Raw genomic sequence first — 20,770 nt, forward strand, 5'->3', positions numbered from 1 at the left:
GATTCGGGGGTGCTTTGCAGGGCGTGCCATTCCAACCAAGGTGGGATAAACAAGTTTTCCTCGCTACGATTTATAGAGTAAAAATGGGGTTTTTGCACAGAGCTTGTAAAATCAAGCCAAACATAGTAAGAGAAAGTGAAATCTCACAAGATTGGTTTCATTCAATTGCTGCGTGGCACAGCTCGTTATTCAAGTTTGTACTGATGCACACAATGAAGTTGTGAAGCACAAAACTTTTCCTATTCCAGTTTAAATACCTTTGAATTTCTAAAAAATACAAATTCAGTGTGCTATTAAACAAATTATACAGACCCTCAAGCTGCACAGCAAGAAAGCACTTAAACCAACATTGAACTTAAGCAAACAGATAAATCTCAAAAATTTCACAAGGATGAAAGTGTGCACTTAAAATTAAGACAAGAGTTTACTATTGCTTTTGCAAACACATAAAAATAAAATTTCAAATAGACATGTGTATATATAACTATATTTAATTTATTATATTTATAATTAGATATAATTTTGAATTTATCTATTATATTTTATATGTATTAATACACATTTTATGTGTATGTATGTATGTATTTATGTGTATATATGTATGTATTCATATATATTTTATATGTATATAAAAACCACAAAATAACAAAATGAGGACTGCAGCCAAACAAGCAGTAGGCAATTCAAATTGTCACTAGATAATTGAAATACTAACAGAACCATTCCATCCATAGTCGTTTTGTACTTTAAATCCAGCCCTGGAGAAGCAGTGGGGAGCATTACTCTGAATTACAGAGAGATGCTGAGAATCCTCTCCTAGTAAATCTAAACTCAGCCCAGAATAAAATGCTGGTGTAACTGGGGTGGGGGGTGGTCGGGGGTGGAGGAGGTGTAATTGCTCTAAGAAAGCAGAATTATAGCTACTCAGCTGCCAAGATCTCAAAACACTTCAAAACCACGGCTCTATTTCATCACATTTAATTTTGGTACATATATTAAATTCAGCCAAGTCAGTAGATTAAAATAATATAGTAGATTGTATCAACCCAGACTTTGGTAAAAATGTGACACAATCCCTTTTCAAAAAGTCTAAAATTGGCTTGCTTGTGGGACTATCACATGGCTGAATAGTGGCTAAAGGGCTATAAATAAATAGATTGCAGCAGCACAAGGGAGGTGCTAGCAGATTGCCACAGGGATTGGTATTAGGATCGGTTTTATTTAGCATCTTTATTAATGATCTGGAAGAAGGGGTAAACAGTGCATTAATTAAATTCACAGATTTCAATATAGTGAGAAGTGTTATAAACATGAGAGTGGGGGAAGAAATTATGCCAAAGGAGGTTAGAAACACTGAGATAAGTAAGAAAAGGGGATTCCTTCTGAAAAAAAAGCAGGCTAATACATCTGCAGAGAATTGAAAAGCACAAAGAACCAGTGAGAGGAAGAAACCCAAACCTGTTAAGCCAAAATAAAAGACCCAGGGGCAGCAGCTGACAGCAAATTATGCATGGGCTTGCAACATGAATGGGGAAAAGAATAAAATGATCTGGGCTACATACGTGGTTGTACCACCACATCAGAGCCTGATGCAAGCCTGGACCTCCTGCAGAAGCAGTGGAAAAACACAGTCACTGTCCTTCAGTAGGGCTCCAAGCATCCAAGGATCCCCTCATCATACAGCAGTGACAGAATTCTGTAGTTTGGGTCTAAGCCTTGTGAAAATTTGGGGAAAAATAAAAAAAATAATAGCCCAGACAATCAATGAACCAAATACCCCGGAATATCAGGCACCTCACCAGAAATAACAAAGAGGAAAAGAGAAAAATCTGAAAGTATTAGGAAGGGCGAGGGTATAAAATGAATGACACAAGGCTAGAAAAGTATCATCATGTAGGGTACAAGAAATCCTTAGGCTCCTCATCAAACGTGGCACAGTTTGGAGATTTTTTAAAATAAAATAAACCTAGGAAACGTATAAGCAGAATATTAGCTCCCATTAGTAACATCTTCACTGCACTGAGGTACAACCTCAAAAAGAATTAACTGAAACTGCTTTTCTTCATTCATTAAAACTGGGCATAATATTCAAAAATATAGTGTAGGAGACAATCCTGCAAAAGCAGGGTGATTTAATAGGTCTTCTCCATCTCTAACTTCCATGATTCCTTAAGAGACAATAAGCAGAGAGACAACCCTCTGCAAAATTAAATCACTGGGATTCAACTGGAGAATGAAAATCAAATCACAGCAAAGAATTTTTTTTCTCTGTAAGCATTAGCATTAATCACATGCAAAAGTAAAATATTAGTTAATTTGATTCCCTGTGCCTTCCAGACTCTGGTCGAAATTAATCAATGCAAGAAGACTGATTTCTCTGATAATTGGGAAAATGGTAAGGAGGAAGGAAAAAAGAAGTAAGGAGGGGGAAAAAAAAAAGGTAGAAATAGCTGGTGGAAATGAAATTACCAAAAGGAATTTGACTACAGAAAACCATGTTAGAGTACCTATTTCTTCTCTATTCCTAATAAGAGCTGTATATGTAAAATTTCACAGTGGTGGCTTTGAAAAAGTCTTATTTAACTATGGCTAGAATTGGGATGAGTCACCTTGGACAGTACAAACTCTCCAATTTACTGCTTGAGGTGACTAAAACCTCTGAAAAATGGCTTTGCTCTCTGTCCCCTTCGGGAGGTCAGCCCTCTGCAGCACCTGGGCGTGCCACAGGGAGAAGGGGGTGGCACTCCAAAATGCCAGCTCCACCCTCAGCAAAGACTGGGCAGGAGGAGTTCACAAGGCACAGCTAATTCGGGTGTCCCTTCTCCTCCCTGCTCTGAAAAAAAAATGGTTTGGGAATCCCTTCTCCTGCCCTGCTGTGAAAAATCTCCTTTGGGAACTTTACTGAGCTGGCTAAGGGGTACGTCATCAACATCACAAAAACTTAAAAAAAAAATAAACTAATAAAGCCAAAGGAACAATACAGAAAAAAAGAACTAGTGATCTGGTTTGTTTCTTTTGGTACTTTTTAAAATATGTGCTTTCCTCCTAAAGGCAAGAAACACTGCATTTAATTAGAAGAATAAATCACTACATTTTTACAGTTAGCAGTTTCTTCTACAATGAAACTAGATTAGTTTCTCACTACACATGCTGTTTATTGTTCGAGTTTTATGGCAAGTTCTAATAACTCAAGTGTTACAAACAGTTCAGTTTGAGGTTGTTTTGTGTTTTCTTTTTGGCATTAAACTATTCTTTTGTTACGTAGATATACACACATATATAACTATATATAACAAAACTTGTTAAATATATATATATAAAATAAATATACTTTAAAAGATATATATATTTCACAAAAAAAATATCTCTGGCTTTCTACCTACTGCAGACAAATACACATTCTTTTAAATGACCCACTCAGTGTTATGGGGATAGACTTGTCTCTCAAATTCTACCAAGAGTTTAAAACTTAGTCCCACCTCTGAGCAAAGTTTGAATTTTAATCCTCACACTTATAACTGGGCAGGTTCTTCACATCCAAAACACAGGTAAACCAGTGGCTCTGCTGTGACAGGCCCTGTCCTGCAACACGTAGCCACAAATGCCACTTATTTATGCCATTTTCTGTAGGACTACAGTGATTTCCCTCTGTTTTCCCCCTCCTACAGCCACACAATCAAGATGTAAACACAAAGAAAGTGCAGCAGACACCTCCCTGATTTCACTGCCATTTGAGACAAGCCCAGCAGCTCTGTGCTCTGGGCTGATGAGGAAAGCACATTAAGCACTTGCAACAGAACATCCAAGCAGACCTGTTTTGCAGCCTGATTAATAGAAACAACCTCTGAGGACTAATCACGAGTCAAGCCCTGTTTTGTAGATTAATAGGACAAAAGCACAAGAGAATAGGGAAGGTTACAGGACTGGAATATAAATAAGAAAAGGTGTACATTCTAGGCAGATTGACTGCTAGTAATTATCAGCACATCCTTACAGCAAGGTCTTGCTGCTGTGTGCTAGAACAGCTCATTTCCAGATGAACCATCAGTCTGCGTATGTCTGAATATTCTGTCCCCAAAATCCACAAAACAATGACAAAACAGGTGTTTGTTTGGTTTGTTTCCCTGAAACAAATCACACCTTCATCTCACTTTCAGGTCACTTGGATTTCTAGGCTGATACTGGGTGAATAAAGTTGGTAGCAACTACACTTTTCAGCTGTGCATATGTGGGTCAGAAATACAATAGTGGCACGTGAGGAACTGTTACACAAACCCTGCAATGTGGGACCAGATGCTGCAGCCCAGCAGAGATGCCCCAGACTCCATCTGGCCCTGCAAGGGGCTGTGCAGAGTGATCCATACTTGGTTTACTCGGTCATTTTCCAAGCTTTCCCAAATGTTCCACCTCTATACAGGCAGCAAACCCTATAAATCTAGGAGTTTACAAAAAAAGATCTGCAGGTTAGGCAGTGGAAGACAATATTCCTTAAAATGGCACTTTGCAAGTTTCTCAAGAAACATGAAACTTATGTTATATTCATAAACAAAAGAAGGAGCCAAGCTTGCTAAAAACTGAAAAACCAAATTTAGGGAGCCATAACTTGAGATTACAGTGTTTTAGGGCATCCCATATTAAAAATGGGAACACTTACAGCTTTCAGACTAGCAACTCAGGTTGCCTTTCTCCTTTTTTCTTGCGGTGCAGGCCACAGAAGTGTCCCAAGCAGCCCAGATGGAACACCAAGGGAAGTGTTAAAGAGAACACCTTTCTTGAAATTTATTACATTCCCAGTTTTGAAAACAAGATGCATTAAAATCTGTGCCAGAAAAAGGAAGGAGACTGAAAGACAGCCTTCCCTCTTACATAAAGCTCACTTTATATATGACTTATGTAAAATTGGAGGCGATACACAACTATAAATAACAACAAACCTGACTCAAGAGATTAATACAGTTAGCAGCCGCAAATATCAGCTTTTGTCAGTGAGACACACTGATTCACATATGCACAAAAATAAACTGGCTTCTGAAGGATCAGACCCCACGACCTTCCTGCAAGCTCTACCCATTCTACAAATGCTGCTGAAGGAGCAAACCCGGATGTGAGAGTTCTCCAGAAGCAGAGGACAGGCAGGCTGGCACATCTGCAGATACAAAACTCAAGTACTTGCACTACTTGCAAAATAAATACGATGGCAGAGGTGTCAGATGATTTCAAATCATCACGAGATCATTTCCTGGGAAGCAATATTCCCTTTGTCAAAGTGGCTACATTAGAAATGTCAGCCATCCTCACATTTTACATGTACACAAGCCATAATACAGACCAGCACCTACACCTTGTAGGGATGGCTATAAATGCCCACAGGTCTCATTGATTTTCAACTGAATCCATGAGTGTTGACCACTTCTGAAATGAGGTGGTCATTTCAGATCTATTCTACTGAACAGATTCTCATGACAATCTGATGAATGCAGTTGTCAGTCTTGACCTTTATGTCTGTGCTGAAATTCACAATCAGTGGTCTCTTATTTAAAGTGCACGTGCAATTTTTGCTTTATTTCAAAGCTTCTGCCAATTACTTTAAGCATTTTATACACATATCAGGGTAAAGTTAGCATTGTGATCAATAAGTATGAGATAAATATGACCCAAATCATCTGAAAGACAGTCATGAGAAATCCTACCCTTTACTGGGAGCTAACAAAATCTAGTCACTTACTTTTGGATTCAAAAAAATAAAAAATAATTGCTTCTCCATTTCTATTTTATTTTATCCCCATCACACCACATGAGCTTTATTGTCAACTCTACCTGCAGTGTAAATTCTCCCACATTTTTCCTGTTTGTCCTGAATAGATGAACTGTGAAACAAACCACTTGTAGATTGCATCTGTTTCCCATACCCAACCACCTTCCTCCTTGTCACCTCCTCCATCCCAATTTCATTCATTTCACTCCCCAGGAAGCCAGGCTTCATCACATGGAGTGCTTGCTCCAGAAGGCAAACACTGCAAATATCAAACACCATCCCCCCACTCTCCTTAGCTTTTATATCTGAGCTGACATCATAAGGTATGGAATATTCCTGTGCTCGGGGTCCCAGCTGTGTTCCTTTCCAAAATCTTGCCCAGCCTACTGATGGAGGGGAGGGATGTTGGAGAAGGCAGTGCTGATGCTGTAGCCAAACACGTGTATTATTTACACCAAACAGGTGTGTTATTAACACCCTTCCAGCCCCCAAGGCAGAGCACAGCACTGGGATGGTGCTGTGAGGAACAAGCTCCAGCTCAGCCAGACCCAACACATCCTCCAACAGGCTTCTCTGCCTGTCACTCAGAGCATCCACCTGCTCCCTAATTCTTCTTGCTCAGGGCATAGGGGAAATGAAGCAATGAAAGTAATGAGGCTTGAAGAGCACCACGCAATGCAAAATCCATCCTGATGTCAGCTTGTCAGAGCTGGAGCCCCTCTCTTACTTCTCCACTCTCCTGCCGTGAAGGTGGCTGTCCTAGAGAGAGGAAATTTTCCAGTTAACCTGAACAGCATGGCATGTTCTCAGCTTTGTCTGTCTTCCCTTCTGTACCAGAGCACCACAAAGAGGTATGGTGCACATGCAGGTGAAAGGAAATGGAAAAGCAGGAGTCCTGAAGTGCAGGAGCTGCACAGGAGAATTTATTCAAGCAAGCATCAACACACTGCAAGGAGTCCTGCCTTCTACAGAACAGCTTATCTCCAGATTTGGCTTAACAACTCCTCTTTCCCACCTCCCATTCTTTAAGGGGCTTCAAACCCCTTCCCAAGACACAGTCTGATGCTACAGAGTTAAAAATGCCAGGAGTTTTGCAGTATTCTGTTTCCTTCTCTTGGTAACTCCTCACTGGGTGTGATACTTTCAGCCTGCTCCTTGCACACGGATGCCACAGTGACCACTGTGTTATTCCAGTGCTCAGCTAAAGGAAAGCAAACTGCTTGATTGTGGCAACTAAAAACACACCAACCAAAGCAAAACTACAAGTTTAAGCACAGCTTGTCTATCAAAATATCCTTCTTGTTGAGCAAACCATACTTCAGCCTACAAATGAGGAGGGCACCATGACTAATGAGCACCCCAACACCACAGCTCATTCTGGCTCCTTCTGCCTCTCTGCTTTTTTCCTGAACTCCAGGAAAATGGAGCAAGAATTAGAGACTCAGAGCAGATTTCCACAATCATTTGTCTGTACTGCTGTGGAAGAATTCAAATCCCTGTTTCCATACCAGGCAAGATTTAGGAGAGCTACCATTTCATGGCTGGTTTAACTGGCTAGAATTCCACTCACGAATAGGCACAGTTTATTTTTTAACACTAGTAAAGAATACTCTAAAGTTCTTATTCCTGCTGAAGTCAAGCCTGAAGAAAAGACCAAGACTTCATGATCTGCCCCAGTGCCAGGATGCAGAGCTGTCCAAAGAATTAAATAGGGCAGGTTTGTGCCACAGGATTAAAAATTACTTATGAGCGAGTGTATTTAAAATGCCAAACATCCCACTCTTTATTAAAACAAAAAGAAAAAAAAAAAAAGAAGAAAAAAAGAAAGAAAGCTTTTAAAAGTAAACAGGACAATTTTTTACTTGGAAGTGAATCTGATATCAAGGAGACCAAAGAAAAATCAGCCACATTCCCAACAAGGCAAAAAATGTAAACAAACCTCTGCAATTCTAGACCAGGGGGAATTCATTCTTCCATTCTAAACTCACAGACCTGGAGGAGAAATGCCAAGAAAAACGAAACAGAAGCCTGCACCTTTAAACACAGCCACACTGCAGTGGTGCTGTGTTTGTTTAACATACAGACAGGAGACTTCAGTCTTTGCCAATAATTCTCTCAGTTGCTGACTTCTACTGCATAAACACCAGAATTCCTGAAAAACTGGTGCAACACACACAGCCTTGTCCAGTCTCCCCTGGTTTCCTCACCACTAAACAGCAAAGAAGAACTTTATTGCTGAATAACCCAATGTCTATCCCTCCTTTTTTAAGACACGAGCTAATTGCCAGCTAAGACCATGAAAATAAAAGAAATGAGATCCATTCCAACCCATCAGTGTATCTGAATGCCATCATGTGAGTTGCCAATTGGTTTTCCAGTCCTCACGCTCAATATCTGCTGTTAATTTGCTTGCTATTTCAAGAACTTGAAGACTGTCAGCAAAACCCATGATGCATTACAAAACTTATAATTGGAAAGGAAAAAAAAAAAACCCTCTGACACCTCTCTGACAGGATAAACAGAGAGTCTGAAAACACTGATCAGAACAAGGCAGAAGTCCTAACTTAGAGCTGCTTGTACTAAAATATCATTGCAAATGAAGCAGAGAAAGAAACCGAGTCAGAGAAATCATTTTTAACTGATGTAAAATCATTTGATGAAACCCCAGATTTTACATTGGCTAAAAAGAAAAGATTGCACAAAACATTATTTTTGAAGGAGATGGCTGAACCTGCCTCTGCTTTCTTAAGGTTGCATTATCTATGCCAATTAAAACTTTGCTTCTGAAAAAGAGTTAAGGCACTTCCTCTGGAGTTACTAAAAAAAGCAAATGAAAGCCTTGGCTGCGCAGACGTGAGTGATAGTGAGCCGTTTGTTCTTGACCTCTGGATCACCCTCCAGATCAAATTCTTGGACATAGGAAAAACCCACTAGGATTCATTAAAAGCAACTGGGAGGCCGGCTTTGTGCTTCTGTTCTTGAGAGCTGAACAAGCTACAGCTTGACAAACGCGCAGGATATTGCTGAACAATGCTGCTGCTCCCGTCAGCAGGGAGAGCCTTACTCCCACCTTCCTTCAGGGGGAATTAATTCTCATCACAATGATGCAAATCACAGATTTCAGGCATTATTTAAATAATTGATTGCCATCTTTTACGTTGGTGGTGCTTTTCAGTTAGCCACATAAAGCTGATTCTGTTAACCACTGACATCCATTGATTTATACTGAATTAGCTTTTACACTACACATTTCTTCCTTCAAAAAGATACAGATATCTCCAGTTATCTAAACAAATATATAGGCTCAAAGTCTATATATTTTTCTATGTATTTGCATATATTTATATATATATATATATATATATATATATATATATATATATATATAAATATATATTACATTCTATATATTTCTACATATTTATATATTTACACTACACATTTTTTCCTTCAAAAAGTTACCTGTATCTCCAGTTATCTAAACAAATATATAGGCTGAAGGTCTATATATGTATTATTTGTATATATATTTTATATGTATATATAATACATATAATAATATATATTATATATATTAGATTGTAGATATTTATTTGTATATTTATATATATTTACACTGCACATTTCTTCCTTCAAAAGGATACATATCTTACCAATTACCTAAACAACTATATAGGCTGAAAGTCTATAAATTTTTATATATTTATATCTAGAAAAATATATACTGATATTATATATATAATATATATGTTATATATATTTATATATTTACACTACACATTTCTTCCTTCAAAAACATAACCTATATCTCCAGTTATCTAAACAAATATATGGGCTGAAAGTCTATATATTTATTAGTTACATATATTGCTATATATATTTATATGTTATATTGTAGATATTTATTTATATGTCTCTATATATATTTACACTACACATTTCTTCCTTCAAAAAGATACATCTATCTCCAGTTATCCAAACAAATATATAGGCTGAAAGTCCCAGATCTCCAGCTTTATTTCTCATTCTGTGTGGAATTTGCTCACAAACTTTCATAGCTAAAAATGACGTAAAGGACTGCTTTGCTAGATTATTTTACATTTACAGCTTTTGACGTTTTCTGTGACATTCTTATGCAGAACAGAATTTAAAATCTGTAAATAAGCCTATTGCCTCCTTCTTCATAAAAGTAAGAATCACAAATTTCCATGCACACACAAAATAAAGTACATCAAAACACTTTTTTTTTTCAACTACTTTTCTCTTTCAAATAGGCAAAAACCTGCAAAAGTCATAGAGCTGATCCGCAGAATGAAATAAAACAGCGAAAAATATTCTCCCTGAACAATTGTTTCTGTCAAAATGTGGTTTAAACAAATTCTGGCTCCAGCTAACTGCAGTTCTCTGGTGGTTTGAGTGCTTTTAAAGCTTCATTAGAAAACACACACTGTGAGAATATTTGTATCCAAATGTCTACAGCACACTATGGTAAATTCAGCCCTCAGCACGGATGAACAATTTCAAATATAATTTTAAAAAAACAACACGTATTTTACAATAACATTTGAATATAAGTAAAACTTACACTAATTCACTTATGCATATTCAGCACCCAAAGCTGCAGTAAAAACAGACTGTGTCTCCTTACCCTTTCACAGATACATCAGCGTGAGTTATGCTTATGTTTACTTCACAGAGGGAGTTTGAAGATTTAAAAATTCATAAATCCATCACTGGTTTTATTTTCCATCCTGTTTAATAGGAAACCTCAATCTCGAATTTCCCAAGGAGGAAACGTTTTCACTGGAACCTTACAGAATTTTTTACTGCATAAACTATCAATTATTTTCCCAGCAAACAAGCCAGGTTCATAGGGCAAAGTCAGAAGGAAGAGAAAGGAGGGGAATGTTTTTGTGGATTGTTATCTACAGACCAAATGGAAAATCTTCAGCCATTTTGTTCCTTCAAGGTACATCAAAGACTCTCCTATTTAAGGTGTGAAAATGTCAGTTACATTCTTCACCTCAGAAAATGAGCAGAGCTCTGAATGTGATTTATGTCCCACCCTTGCACTTTTCTCTTTTAGGAGCTGAGACTCTTCTTTTCAACTTCCCTCCAGCTAATGCCATTTAATGCTCTCAGTACTATCAGGCTAAATTCAAATTTTCTGCTCCTCAGAGGCTGTTGTTATGCACCACCGCACATTCCAATTGCAAACACACACGAATGCTCCCATGTATTGCAAGTTATTTTTTTACTCACAAATCCTGCTAAATTGTAAGTTAGGAGGCACTACTTGAATTCTCTTAGGTCTTTAGAAAGCTTTTAGATGTACCATGAGTAATAGCATGTAATGAATATGAACTGATATTTCTTCTCTGTATTTACACCGAGTTGGCAATTTACATTTTCTAGATAGATGAATTATAGCCAGCCTTCCCAGTACTCTGGCAATTACTTCTTAGAAAGCCCTGACAGGCTCAAACCTCCAGAATCACATCTGTTATTCTTGGTTTGATCCCTCTTTTTTTAATTAAAACCAGTAGCTTTATCAGCAAACGAGAAAATTTCCCCCCCCCCTCTGGAAATACTTAAAAAACTGCACATAAATTGAATATGCCAACTTATATCTTGTTAGGGTTGGCACATCTTCTGGGTTAATGACCAGTGCTCCATTTCTGTGACAGAATTAATTGGGGTAAGGAGGCTGTAAATACGCACAAAATCCCACAAATTCTCCTCCTTTGGGGTAATCTGAAGATTTACAGGAATAGAGCAAGGCGTGATTGGAGGGGAGAGAGTATAAAAATTTAAGAAGTGGTAAAATGCTTATCTGATCATTCTGTCTCAGTTTCCAGGCACAGAATAAAACTAGAGCAGATTTTATTAGTATCTGATGGGACTTTTCCTTCCTCTGAAAGACTGGCTAAAACACAAAAAAAAAAAACCCTAGTAAATTTTCACATTTTCTAAAAACTGTCATTATTAAAACAAAAAAAAAGGAGAGAGAAAATGCACGGACAATACCACATTTCTGCTCTCAACACAGACTGGCTGATTGATCTAAAAAGCTGAATTGAAAATGGTAGCCTCGACTCCATACCAACAGCTGCTCAAGACATGATTTGACAACAATTTTTGGCAGCTAAACACAAATGAAGATCAAGAGAGAGAGGTTCTCACTTGGTTCGAGCTCAGTGTCAATTTCTAATTATCTAGCTTCATGTATCATGCATCACTAATGGGAAAAATCCAGCTATCAATGGATTATAGGAAAGATTAATTCAGGTTTGTCTTCCATGACTAGGTCAGGAGACACATGCCATTCACTTTTTACAGCTAAGACAACTCAGGGCCTTGATGTGATGTCCCTTAATATTCCAGAGCAAACATTCTAAACCCATGTGCACACCTGCAAATTGAAAGAACTTTTAAATGCAGCTGGAGACAAAAGGATGACAGATTTCCTTTACAGATTTGGGAAGGAAAAGAGAAGAAAAAGGAACATGATAAGTTGCCAGTACATATAAATGTAAAGGTGCATCACACAGGTCTCTCCTGTGTTCTCCAGATCCCTCTAGAAGTGCTGTAGGAAGCTGAGTTCATTAAATGTGATCCAAATAAATTTGGAAATATGCCTGCACTCCTTAATCACTGGAGAGGCCCTCCAAGTCTGATGCACACACACAAAAACAGCTGAACACAATCCCAACCTCAGCAGCACATCTTCCTCAGCTCCTCACCCTGGCAGCAAGCCTCAAACCCACCTCACTACCCAAGGCTTTCTGTGCTGCTATTACAAAAAAATTACTTTGAAATGTCTCGAGGAGATGATTCCTAACCTGAATTAAGATCATCTTTTCCAATTTGCTGATATTGCAAGGATTTAGAGCATTACTCTTTTTTTAGCTAAGCAATGTCAGGCTGATTTAAACTAGTAGCTAAAGGCTACGACTTAAATTAAAAGATTAGCAGCTCAAGTCAAGAATGTGAGATACAGAGCTAGATCACAGCTTTCCAGCCAGCACTGATGCACACAACATGACCAGGAGAAAGCATTGTCAGAAGCATCAACGTGTGTGGTGCCACACCAACCACCAAAGTCTGCAGGCCAAGACAACAAAGATGAGCTAAAGGGGAAAATTTCTAATGCATGTATAGGTTTGTCCCATTTCCTGGTTCAACCCTTCTCCTGCTTTCACCTTTAAAGCAAGCCTGACATCAAAAATAAGTTATAAGCTCACAATAAGCCCTTCTTATAGGTGTGCATAAATTAGCATCTTGGTGCTTCTGCTGACAATTGAGAATTCCAAGCAACAGAGTGATTATCACCATCACTCAAGTTCAGGTCTCTGGTAAAGCCTGAGAGGACTGTTGCTGTTCTTAGCCTGAGAATTTAGAACAAGTGCTACCCAAGGCTCCAGAGAAAGATGTCAGGCATCACAATTAAATGACATGTAGAAAAAACAAGGCAGGATCTCCTTAGCACAAAACTGGGCAGCAATCTTTCCTGCATGACATGCTTGACACATGGGTGGAATGAGACCAAAAGTGGTTTGAAATTCTGTTATCACAGCTTTACAAGCGAAAGAAAACAATGCCCAGAACTGCTCAAAAATAAGGCTTAAAGCACCTGCTGCCTTGTGCCCTTGTGCTGTGTGGGTGTTAATGCCACCACACTAATCTATTAGCACAGCAGATATAAATAGCTCAGCAGTGTAGAATGTAATGGAGTTTCCCTAACGCATCCCAAAATGCCACCACAGTTCATCCACAAGCAGAGAGTCAGTATTGACTCCACAGTTTAGGTGCATTCAGCAGGCTTAACAGAAGTAGTTACAGTTCCTTTTGTCTTATTTCACACACATGGCTAAATAGAGATTATCTATCCAAACAAGAAAAGGAAAAAAAAAATTAAAAAAAAGAAAAGCAACTGTGTCAGAATGGTTACAGCTAGGTCTGATTCTGTTCTGCAGGGCAATGCAACAAAGCAGCTTCATGCAGGCTCAACAGGAATGATTCCTGCTGGGGTTCAAGCAATAAACAGCAAAGAAAGTTGAAATTGAGACTTACCACGGGGCACCATATATTCGGAATCCTTTAACTGTTACCTCTGAATCTTGTAAGTAAATACTATTTGTCAGGAGTGACTGAACATTGTCAAAGTCCTCTGGTTTCAATTTGGACACAGAGGGAAAGCGGTAGTAATCTTGTTTAACAAGGTCTGCCATGAATTCCTTATCAAATGTCAGTTCATGATTCCCAGCAATCACTATTTTATATTCATATGGTAGGTTTCCTGAAATAACAAAAAAGAGGACTTCATTAGCACATTTCCTCCCACAACAAGCAGCCAGCCAGCAGTGACAGAGTGGAACACCCGAGGCCTGGGAGCATCTCCGTGCTGGGCACAGGACACGGATGCTGCTCCTCCTGCACTCAGTGGAACAGGGTCAAAATGCACAGAATGGCACACAAAGCCATGGCACAGCACAGAGCCCGTGATGCAGGGCTCAGCAACACCAGCTGCTGGCAGTCAAACCAGCTCCAAAGGGGGCATGAAACACCACTGCTGGGTTATTCACCTGAATGTGACTACCAGGCTTTAATCCAGGTCAGTCCCCAGGAGTGACCTGCAGTGAGGAGCCAGGCAGGTGAGCAGAGAGTGCAGGATGCCTGCCAGCCATGTCCTGAGAGAACCAGAGCACTGCTGGGGCTGGTGGCTTTTAAATTATGGCTTCATTTGGATTCATCTGTATTCCAGCGGCACTTATTTGTTGGAACCCTGGATGCTAAAAATTTCAGACTTTCTGTGCTGGCAGGCACTGACCCCCAAGAGAACACTGCATTTGACCTGAGGCCGTGGAGAAGGATTCCAAAATGGAATGACAGAACTGGGATTGTGGGTGTGGAGATTGAATAGAAGGGTGTAATATCACAGGGTGGAAAACTTAGAGTTTAAGGGTTTAGAATATAGTAATATATATACAGCAAGATGGAGGTTTTAGGGTGGAGGCTGGTCCTTCTTCTTCATGGGTTTGGGTGGTTTTGTGTAATTGGATAAAAAGTCCACCTTGCAGGGCAAGGGTGATTGGTTATTGGGTTAAAAGTAAAAATAATTTAGGTGTCATTTCTTAATTGGACAGTTTATCCTTAAAAGGTCTTGTAGAGAGAGAGATACAGCTCCATTTTTAGTTTGCTAGAGTGAAGTGCTGCAAAACTCACAGTTTGTGAGACTGTAATATAGATAAGAACTAATAAACATCTGAGTCTGAACAAAAAATACCTTCTCACACATTTAATCCTGACCTTGGCAAAAAAGAATCAAAGAATCCAAATTTATTCAAGACCTAGCCTTTTCTATTATTATTATTATGTTTATGGCAGTATCTCATTTCTTGTAAAAAGCACACAAGTAGAAGCAACCATGAAACTCAGCCACGGAAGACAAACTAGGAAAAAGGAAAATCTGATTAATTCATTTACCATCAGAGTCAGAAGTAAAGAATCACGTGTTTGCTCCCCTCAGTTCAGGGGAACAAATACCATTGTTTGGAAGGAGGCAAGGATCATGCTCACGGAGCCAGATTTTTGGAGCTCAGAACAGATTTTCAAGCACTTGGTACCAGCAATCAGTGCCAGATCTTCCAAATAAACATACTGGGTGCTGAGCTCCCTTAAAAATGCAGTCCCATACTGTGGTGTCTTCACAGAAGTTAGGCTCTCTTACAAAATCTGTCCCACTGAGACTTGCCAAAAATCACACGTAGGATTTCATCAAAGCTAACTGCTCCTGCCTTCATCACAAGTTTGATTTCTTAGCCTCATATCTTATCCTTCATTTTGTTGTTTATTACTAGGAATCATTTAGAAATGGTTGGTTTTGTCATGGGGATTTCTGTGCAGTTTTTGGGGTTTTGTTTGTTTGTCTGTTTTTAATTTTTTTTTCATAAAGGTGGCACAATGAAATAGAAATCTATGAGTTTGTCTTCCAGGTCTGGAACTCACAACATCTGTCCCAGGGAAGACAGAATCAGATGCTACACATTTCTTGTGAGTACAGTGCTCCTAAACAGAAGTGGCTTTGCTAGTTTAAAACTTGTCTTTCAACTTTTGAAACTGTTTGGCTTGGGTTCTTTTTAAAAGTGAGCTTCAGAGTAAAGCTGTAAGTATATACAACTAGATTAACTTTTCCCCTAAATAGGACTTACAGGGGAACCAGTCAAACCCTCTGCTTTTTCAGCATTTACAGCACAGAAACAGGAATTACATGAGGAATGTGTGCCAACATAATCTCTGCAAAATTAGTGAAATCTGGATGGAAATCCAAAAAGCTACAAATCCCTTGAAAAAACCAAGCAGACTATGTTTTTCATAGACACCCCAGGTCTGAATAAAATACATATTCATAACTCTCTGTGGTGCTGCATTAGAATAAAAGCTGGGGAGATGCAATAAATGCTCCTCTACAGTTTTTGACTCACTCCTTTCCCACTTTCCTCCCCTTGCCCATCTCTACTACGTGCTGCTCTGCAATGCATTTTTATTTAATAACTCTGTGTGGCATGTACCTACAGTTCCTGCTCTCTGTGACTCCTGGGCACAAGATAAAAACTGCTATTTTCTCTTCTCCCAAGGAACATAAAAGATATCACCAGCATGAAATTTGATACACTTGTCATAACCATCAATCCCCCAAAACAAGCTAGGTGTGATAATATTCTCAGAGAAGTGGGATGGAGGAGTTAAATTCAGGTTTCAGCTAAGTTATCAACATTTGCCTGATTTAACACAGAAAACTCTTCATCTTACTTGATACATGTCCAAGCTTTACACTTTCATTTATTTTGATAGACTTGAAAACCAGCACGTTTTGCTGATATTATGCTCAATTAAGCCTGGAGCATTTTTGCCCAGTATTTTTTTATCTTGACATTTTAAAAATAAGGGCTTACTTTGGAGGCACACAGGACGTGCAAATGCAAACTAATGGTGACGTCAGTAATAATTAAAATACACAAATGTAGCATTACACGTTATATAAGCACTTGAAATCCGTAGGGGGAACCCAGACAGTATTTCTTGCAATTGGTGTGAAGACAGCTGTTGGTATTTTTAGGACTAAGACACATCAAAAGCCAGGGCAGCAGCAAGAGAAAGTCTCATTCAATTCTTCTCTCTTCCTTGAGGAAAAGGACTATATAGCACTAATCACAGTAATAAATTACCTGCAATCAGATCAGCTATTTATTCATCACATTCTGGTTTTTCCTTCTTGAAAGGCCCCATGGCATTGCACAACATCCACTCTCTCTGATATAATTTCTGAAATATTTTGTTTTCCTTTGGCAGACCTGCCCTTTGCCTATAATCTGTTGACCTTGTGTTAAATATGGAAATAGAAAAAGTCATCTTCAAAAATCTCCTACTCCATGGTAATTTAGTTTTATCTTGACCAGATTAATCTCTGTGTCTCCGTATCAGTGCTGCCTGTACAGCACAACACACAGGTTGGAAGGCTTTTCCTCATTTTCCTTCAGTAAATCTTTGTTAGCCACATTTGGTCTTTATTAGTCTGATTTCCTAACTATCAAATCTTCCATTATGCATCAGCAACATCATCCATTCCAAATTTATACTGTGACTCTGAAAACAATTAGAAGAATCCTTTTCCAAACTAGAAAAAGAAAAAAAATCTGAAAAATCTGTTTGCTGGGCTGAGCACTTCAGAAACCCCCATTATTAACTCCCAGCATAATAACGGTGTTTATTTAAAATACTTAAATGCTTAACAGGTGAGATCACAAGGCTAAAATTGCAACTACCAAAAACAACAGGGGCACTGAGTCTGTGAAGCAGAGTCACTTATACTGGAGTATTTGAAACCCATATTTATGTGTATGTACACACACACACACACACACAGACAGGGTGTGCATATGTGTATCTTCAAAATATATCTATTATTTTGGTTCAGATGTTTTTCAACAACTCTCAACAGTACAAGCAAGGGCACAATGTAATCATTGATCAAGAAAATACTGCAATAAACAAGTTGTTCTCTTCTGGGAGCCAAAAGGTCAATACTGCTCTTGCTCAAACAAAGGCAACAATGGTTATCTCTAAATGCCTTGGAAATATTGAATTGTTTACAGTAAATGCATTAATCTGGGAGTCTCAGAAAACTTCTGTGACTGGTCTAACAAGTCAACCCTCAAGCTACAGTCCCAGGAACCTCTGTCCCCCGAAGGTTCATCTTTACTCCTGTGCTATGACAACTTCCTGCCAACACAAGGATTTGGTGGGCACAGAGCAGAATGCATCAGATGAAAACAAAAAATGAGGAAAAGATGAAAAATGATGTGGCAAAAAAGGAGTGAGGGTCTGAATGCTGCTAAGGCAGAAACTTCTGTTGCTGGCGGCAGCCACTTAGACCACTGCAAGTGCCAGCTGACCAACAGACTGACTATAAATATATCTATTACATGGGACAAGGGGGCAAGTGTGGGGGCCAGGGGGCTGTGGGAATTTTTAACCTACCTAAGGAGTTGTTTCAGTGGCTTTCTTTAAATTCACCTTAAGCACTTGGAGCCTAGGAAGCCTTAATCTGTTGAACAGCCATTCCCATTTTAATAGCATGCTTCATATGAGTACAGTTTAGTCACACAACCCAAGTTCTGTAGAGCTGCCAGACATGAAAAGGAGTGTGCCTGGCAGTGAACGTTAACGGCTGAGCCCCTATAAAAATAGAAAATCACATTATTTTTCTACTACTGTTACCTGCAAACCCCACAGGGAAGTAGGGGAATAAGAAATAATGTGATACTAGCTGTCTGTATAGTGGTAGAAACCTGTATTTACACACAAATGATATGCAAGTGGTTTTGATGCAAAGCTCTGAATATGCATACGCATGCATTAACTATTCAAACCACACAACACTTCCATGAAACATGGAGCTTTTCTCATGCCTGTTTCATAGCCTCATAAACCCTTTGGCCATATGCTGAGAAACAGCCTGAGAAGCCTTGAAGTATAAATCTTAAAAAGAGGGAAAACTGCACAAGAGAGAGATGTGCGTGCAAGTGAATCATCTCAAATTTATGGTATTTTGTGTATGGCCCAAAAGTGCAAAACTGGTCATGGAGCATTCCCCTATAACCAGACCCATGCATATCCAGGGGTAAACACAGAAGGAGCAGATTCTGTGTTGCTCCTGCAGACTTCAGTCCCCACAGCTGCAGCTGCTGAGGGCAACCAGCAGAGCCAGCTCTGGTCAGCAGCTCTGCAACTTCTTCCTAAGAGGTTTCTCATGGAAAGCCCTTGGCATCACAGGGCCATGGTCACTCTCTCTTCCCAGCATTTACAGCACTTCCCAACACACAGAGGCTCCTTTCAGCTTTTTAAAACAAAGGCAGAATGTCTCAAAGGCTGCTATTTCTCCTTCAGCAGCAATAAGTGAGTTAGACTCCATAAGTACAGCTTTACAGACTTGAGATTCCACAGGATAAGCTGGGCCTATCCCACCAACAACCCACTTCAGGTACTGAGATCCAAAACTGGGCAAGAAAAACACCTTTTCTAAGATGAGACTGACCAACAGACTATGAAGATATTTTGGCTGTTTTAATCAAGTCAGCCTTCACAAAAAGTCCTCAACAAAACAGCTCAAACTGGTATCAACCAACACACTGGCTGAAAACATAGCCCATGAATTTCTATGCAGCTTAGCTCCCTGTGTCTGTAGAAACCTACATAATGAAACAATTAAAAGAAAAAAAAAAAAAAGAGCAGCAAATAAGAAACAGAACATGCACAAAACCAGAGCATGCTTCTAAAACAGTACAAAGAACTAAAGAACTGAAGCACAAGATAGTCTTCCCAGTGAAAAGTATTCCAACCATCAGCTCTGATGCCCTTTTTTTTTTTTTTTTTCTTCTTTTCTCCTCCAGTTTTGGAGAAGAAAAAATGAAGGCAAAACACACATGGGCAACACAGGAAGAAGAGAGGATGAATGAACATGTAACTGTTTTGCCTTTATGCAAAGAAAACATCACATCGCAGCACAGGGAGAAGCAAAGGCTGAGACCCTCGAATCCCTGCGATAAATCCAACGCTTGTACATTAAAGCTCCCCTTTGTTGAGAACACTGTTAGACACAACAAAACAGAAATGTTAGGTGAGTGCAAGCTCTGCCTGTGACCTTTCCCTCTGTAGCCGTCAGGCTTCATTAATTTCCACAAGGCCTGACAGCTCCAGCGTTAATACTCACGCTTGCGGATCGAGCCACACAGCAGGTTCAGAGTCTGCTGCCTTCTCCTCTCAAACTCATGCATTAGGATTTCCTCCATGCTGGCAATGGAAAACCAAGTCTAAGGAACATTAAACACAAAAAACTACGTTACAATAATGCCGGGGTTGAGCCATAAACCCATGAAAGCAAGGAAGCACTGAGTGGACGTGGATCTCGGCCGAGCGGTGCCGAGGGACGCAGGGAGCACAGGTGCTGCTCCACCCGTGCAGGCACTGCACACAGCTCTGATGTGCACCATCACTGGTACCTAACACCAAGGTTCCACTCATTCTCTCGCTTCCTAGTGAAAAAACCTAGTGAATTTTGCACAACACAAGGCCAAAACATCCCCACGTGCGCTGCAGAACCTGCTCGGCCACAGGTCTGATCTAACCACGCTCTGGCACTGGTCACCATTCCTTGCTTTGATGTTTTTATGTCTCAACCATAACATTATTCTAATGTAACTGTTTGTGATTAATATCTCCCTCCTGTCAGCTGAAATGGAAAATGCAGCACTACGTAAGCGACAAGCCTGTGTTTCCCTTCAGCGTTCCACGGCTTCCTTTGCATTATTCTGACATAACTTGTCCTGTTTTTTGATCTCCAGCTTGTTTTGAACTTCACTGGGCTGCTGTTATTGAAACATGGAAATCTTCACTGAAGTTTTAACAATTAATATGTGACTTTTCTTTGTTTTGAAACAGAATCTGAAGTTTTTG

General features: G+C 39.4%; 1 protein-coding gene across 4 annotated transcripts in view; it reads right to left on the reverse strand.

The window, feature by feature from the left end:
- The window catches only part of MPPED2 (metallophosphoesterase domain containing 2), a 111,007-nt gene that overhangs the window by 34,610 nt on the left and 55,627 nt on the right, over positions 1-20,770 (reverse strand). For all 4 annotated transcript variants that reach the window (XM_038137680.1, XM_038137683.1, XM_038137681.1 and 1 more), the window contains exon 4: positions 13,829-14,054. In XM_038137680.1, the coding sequence (XP_037993608.1) occupies positions 13,829-14,054 (226 nt within the window). The remainder of the gene's footprint in view (positions 1-13,828; positions 14,055-20,770) is intronic.

Source organism: Motacilla alba, chromosome 5 (assembly GCF_015832195.1).
Source record: "Motacilla alba alba isolate MOTALB_02 chromosome 5, Motacilla_alba_V1.0_pri, whole genome shotgun sequence".
In the NCBI taxonomy this organism is placed as follows: Eukaryota; Metazoa; Chordata; class Aves; order Passeriformes; family Motacillidae; genus Motacilla; species Motacilla alba.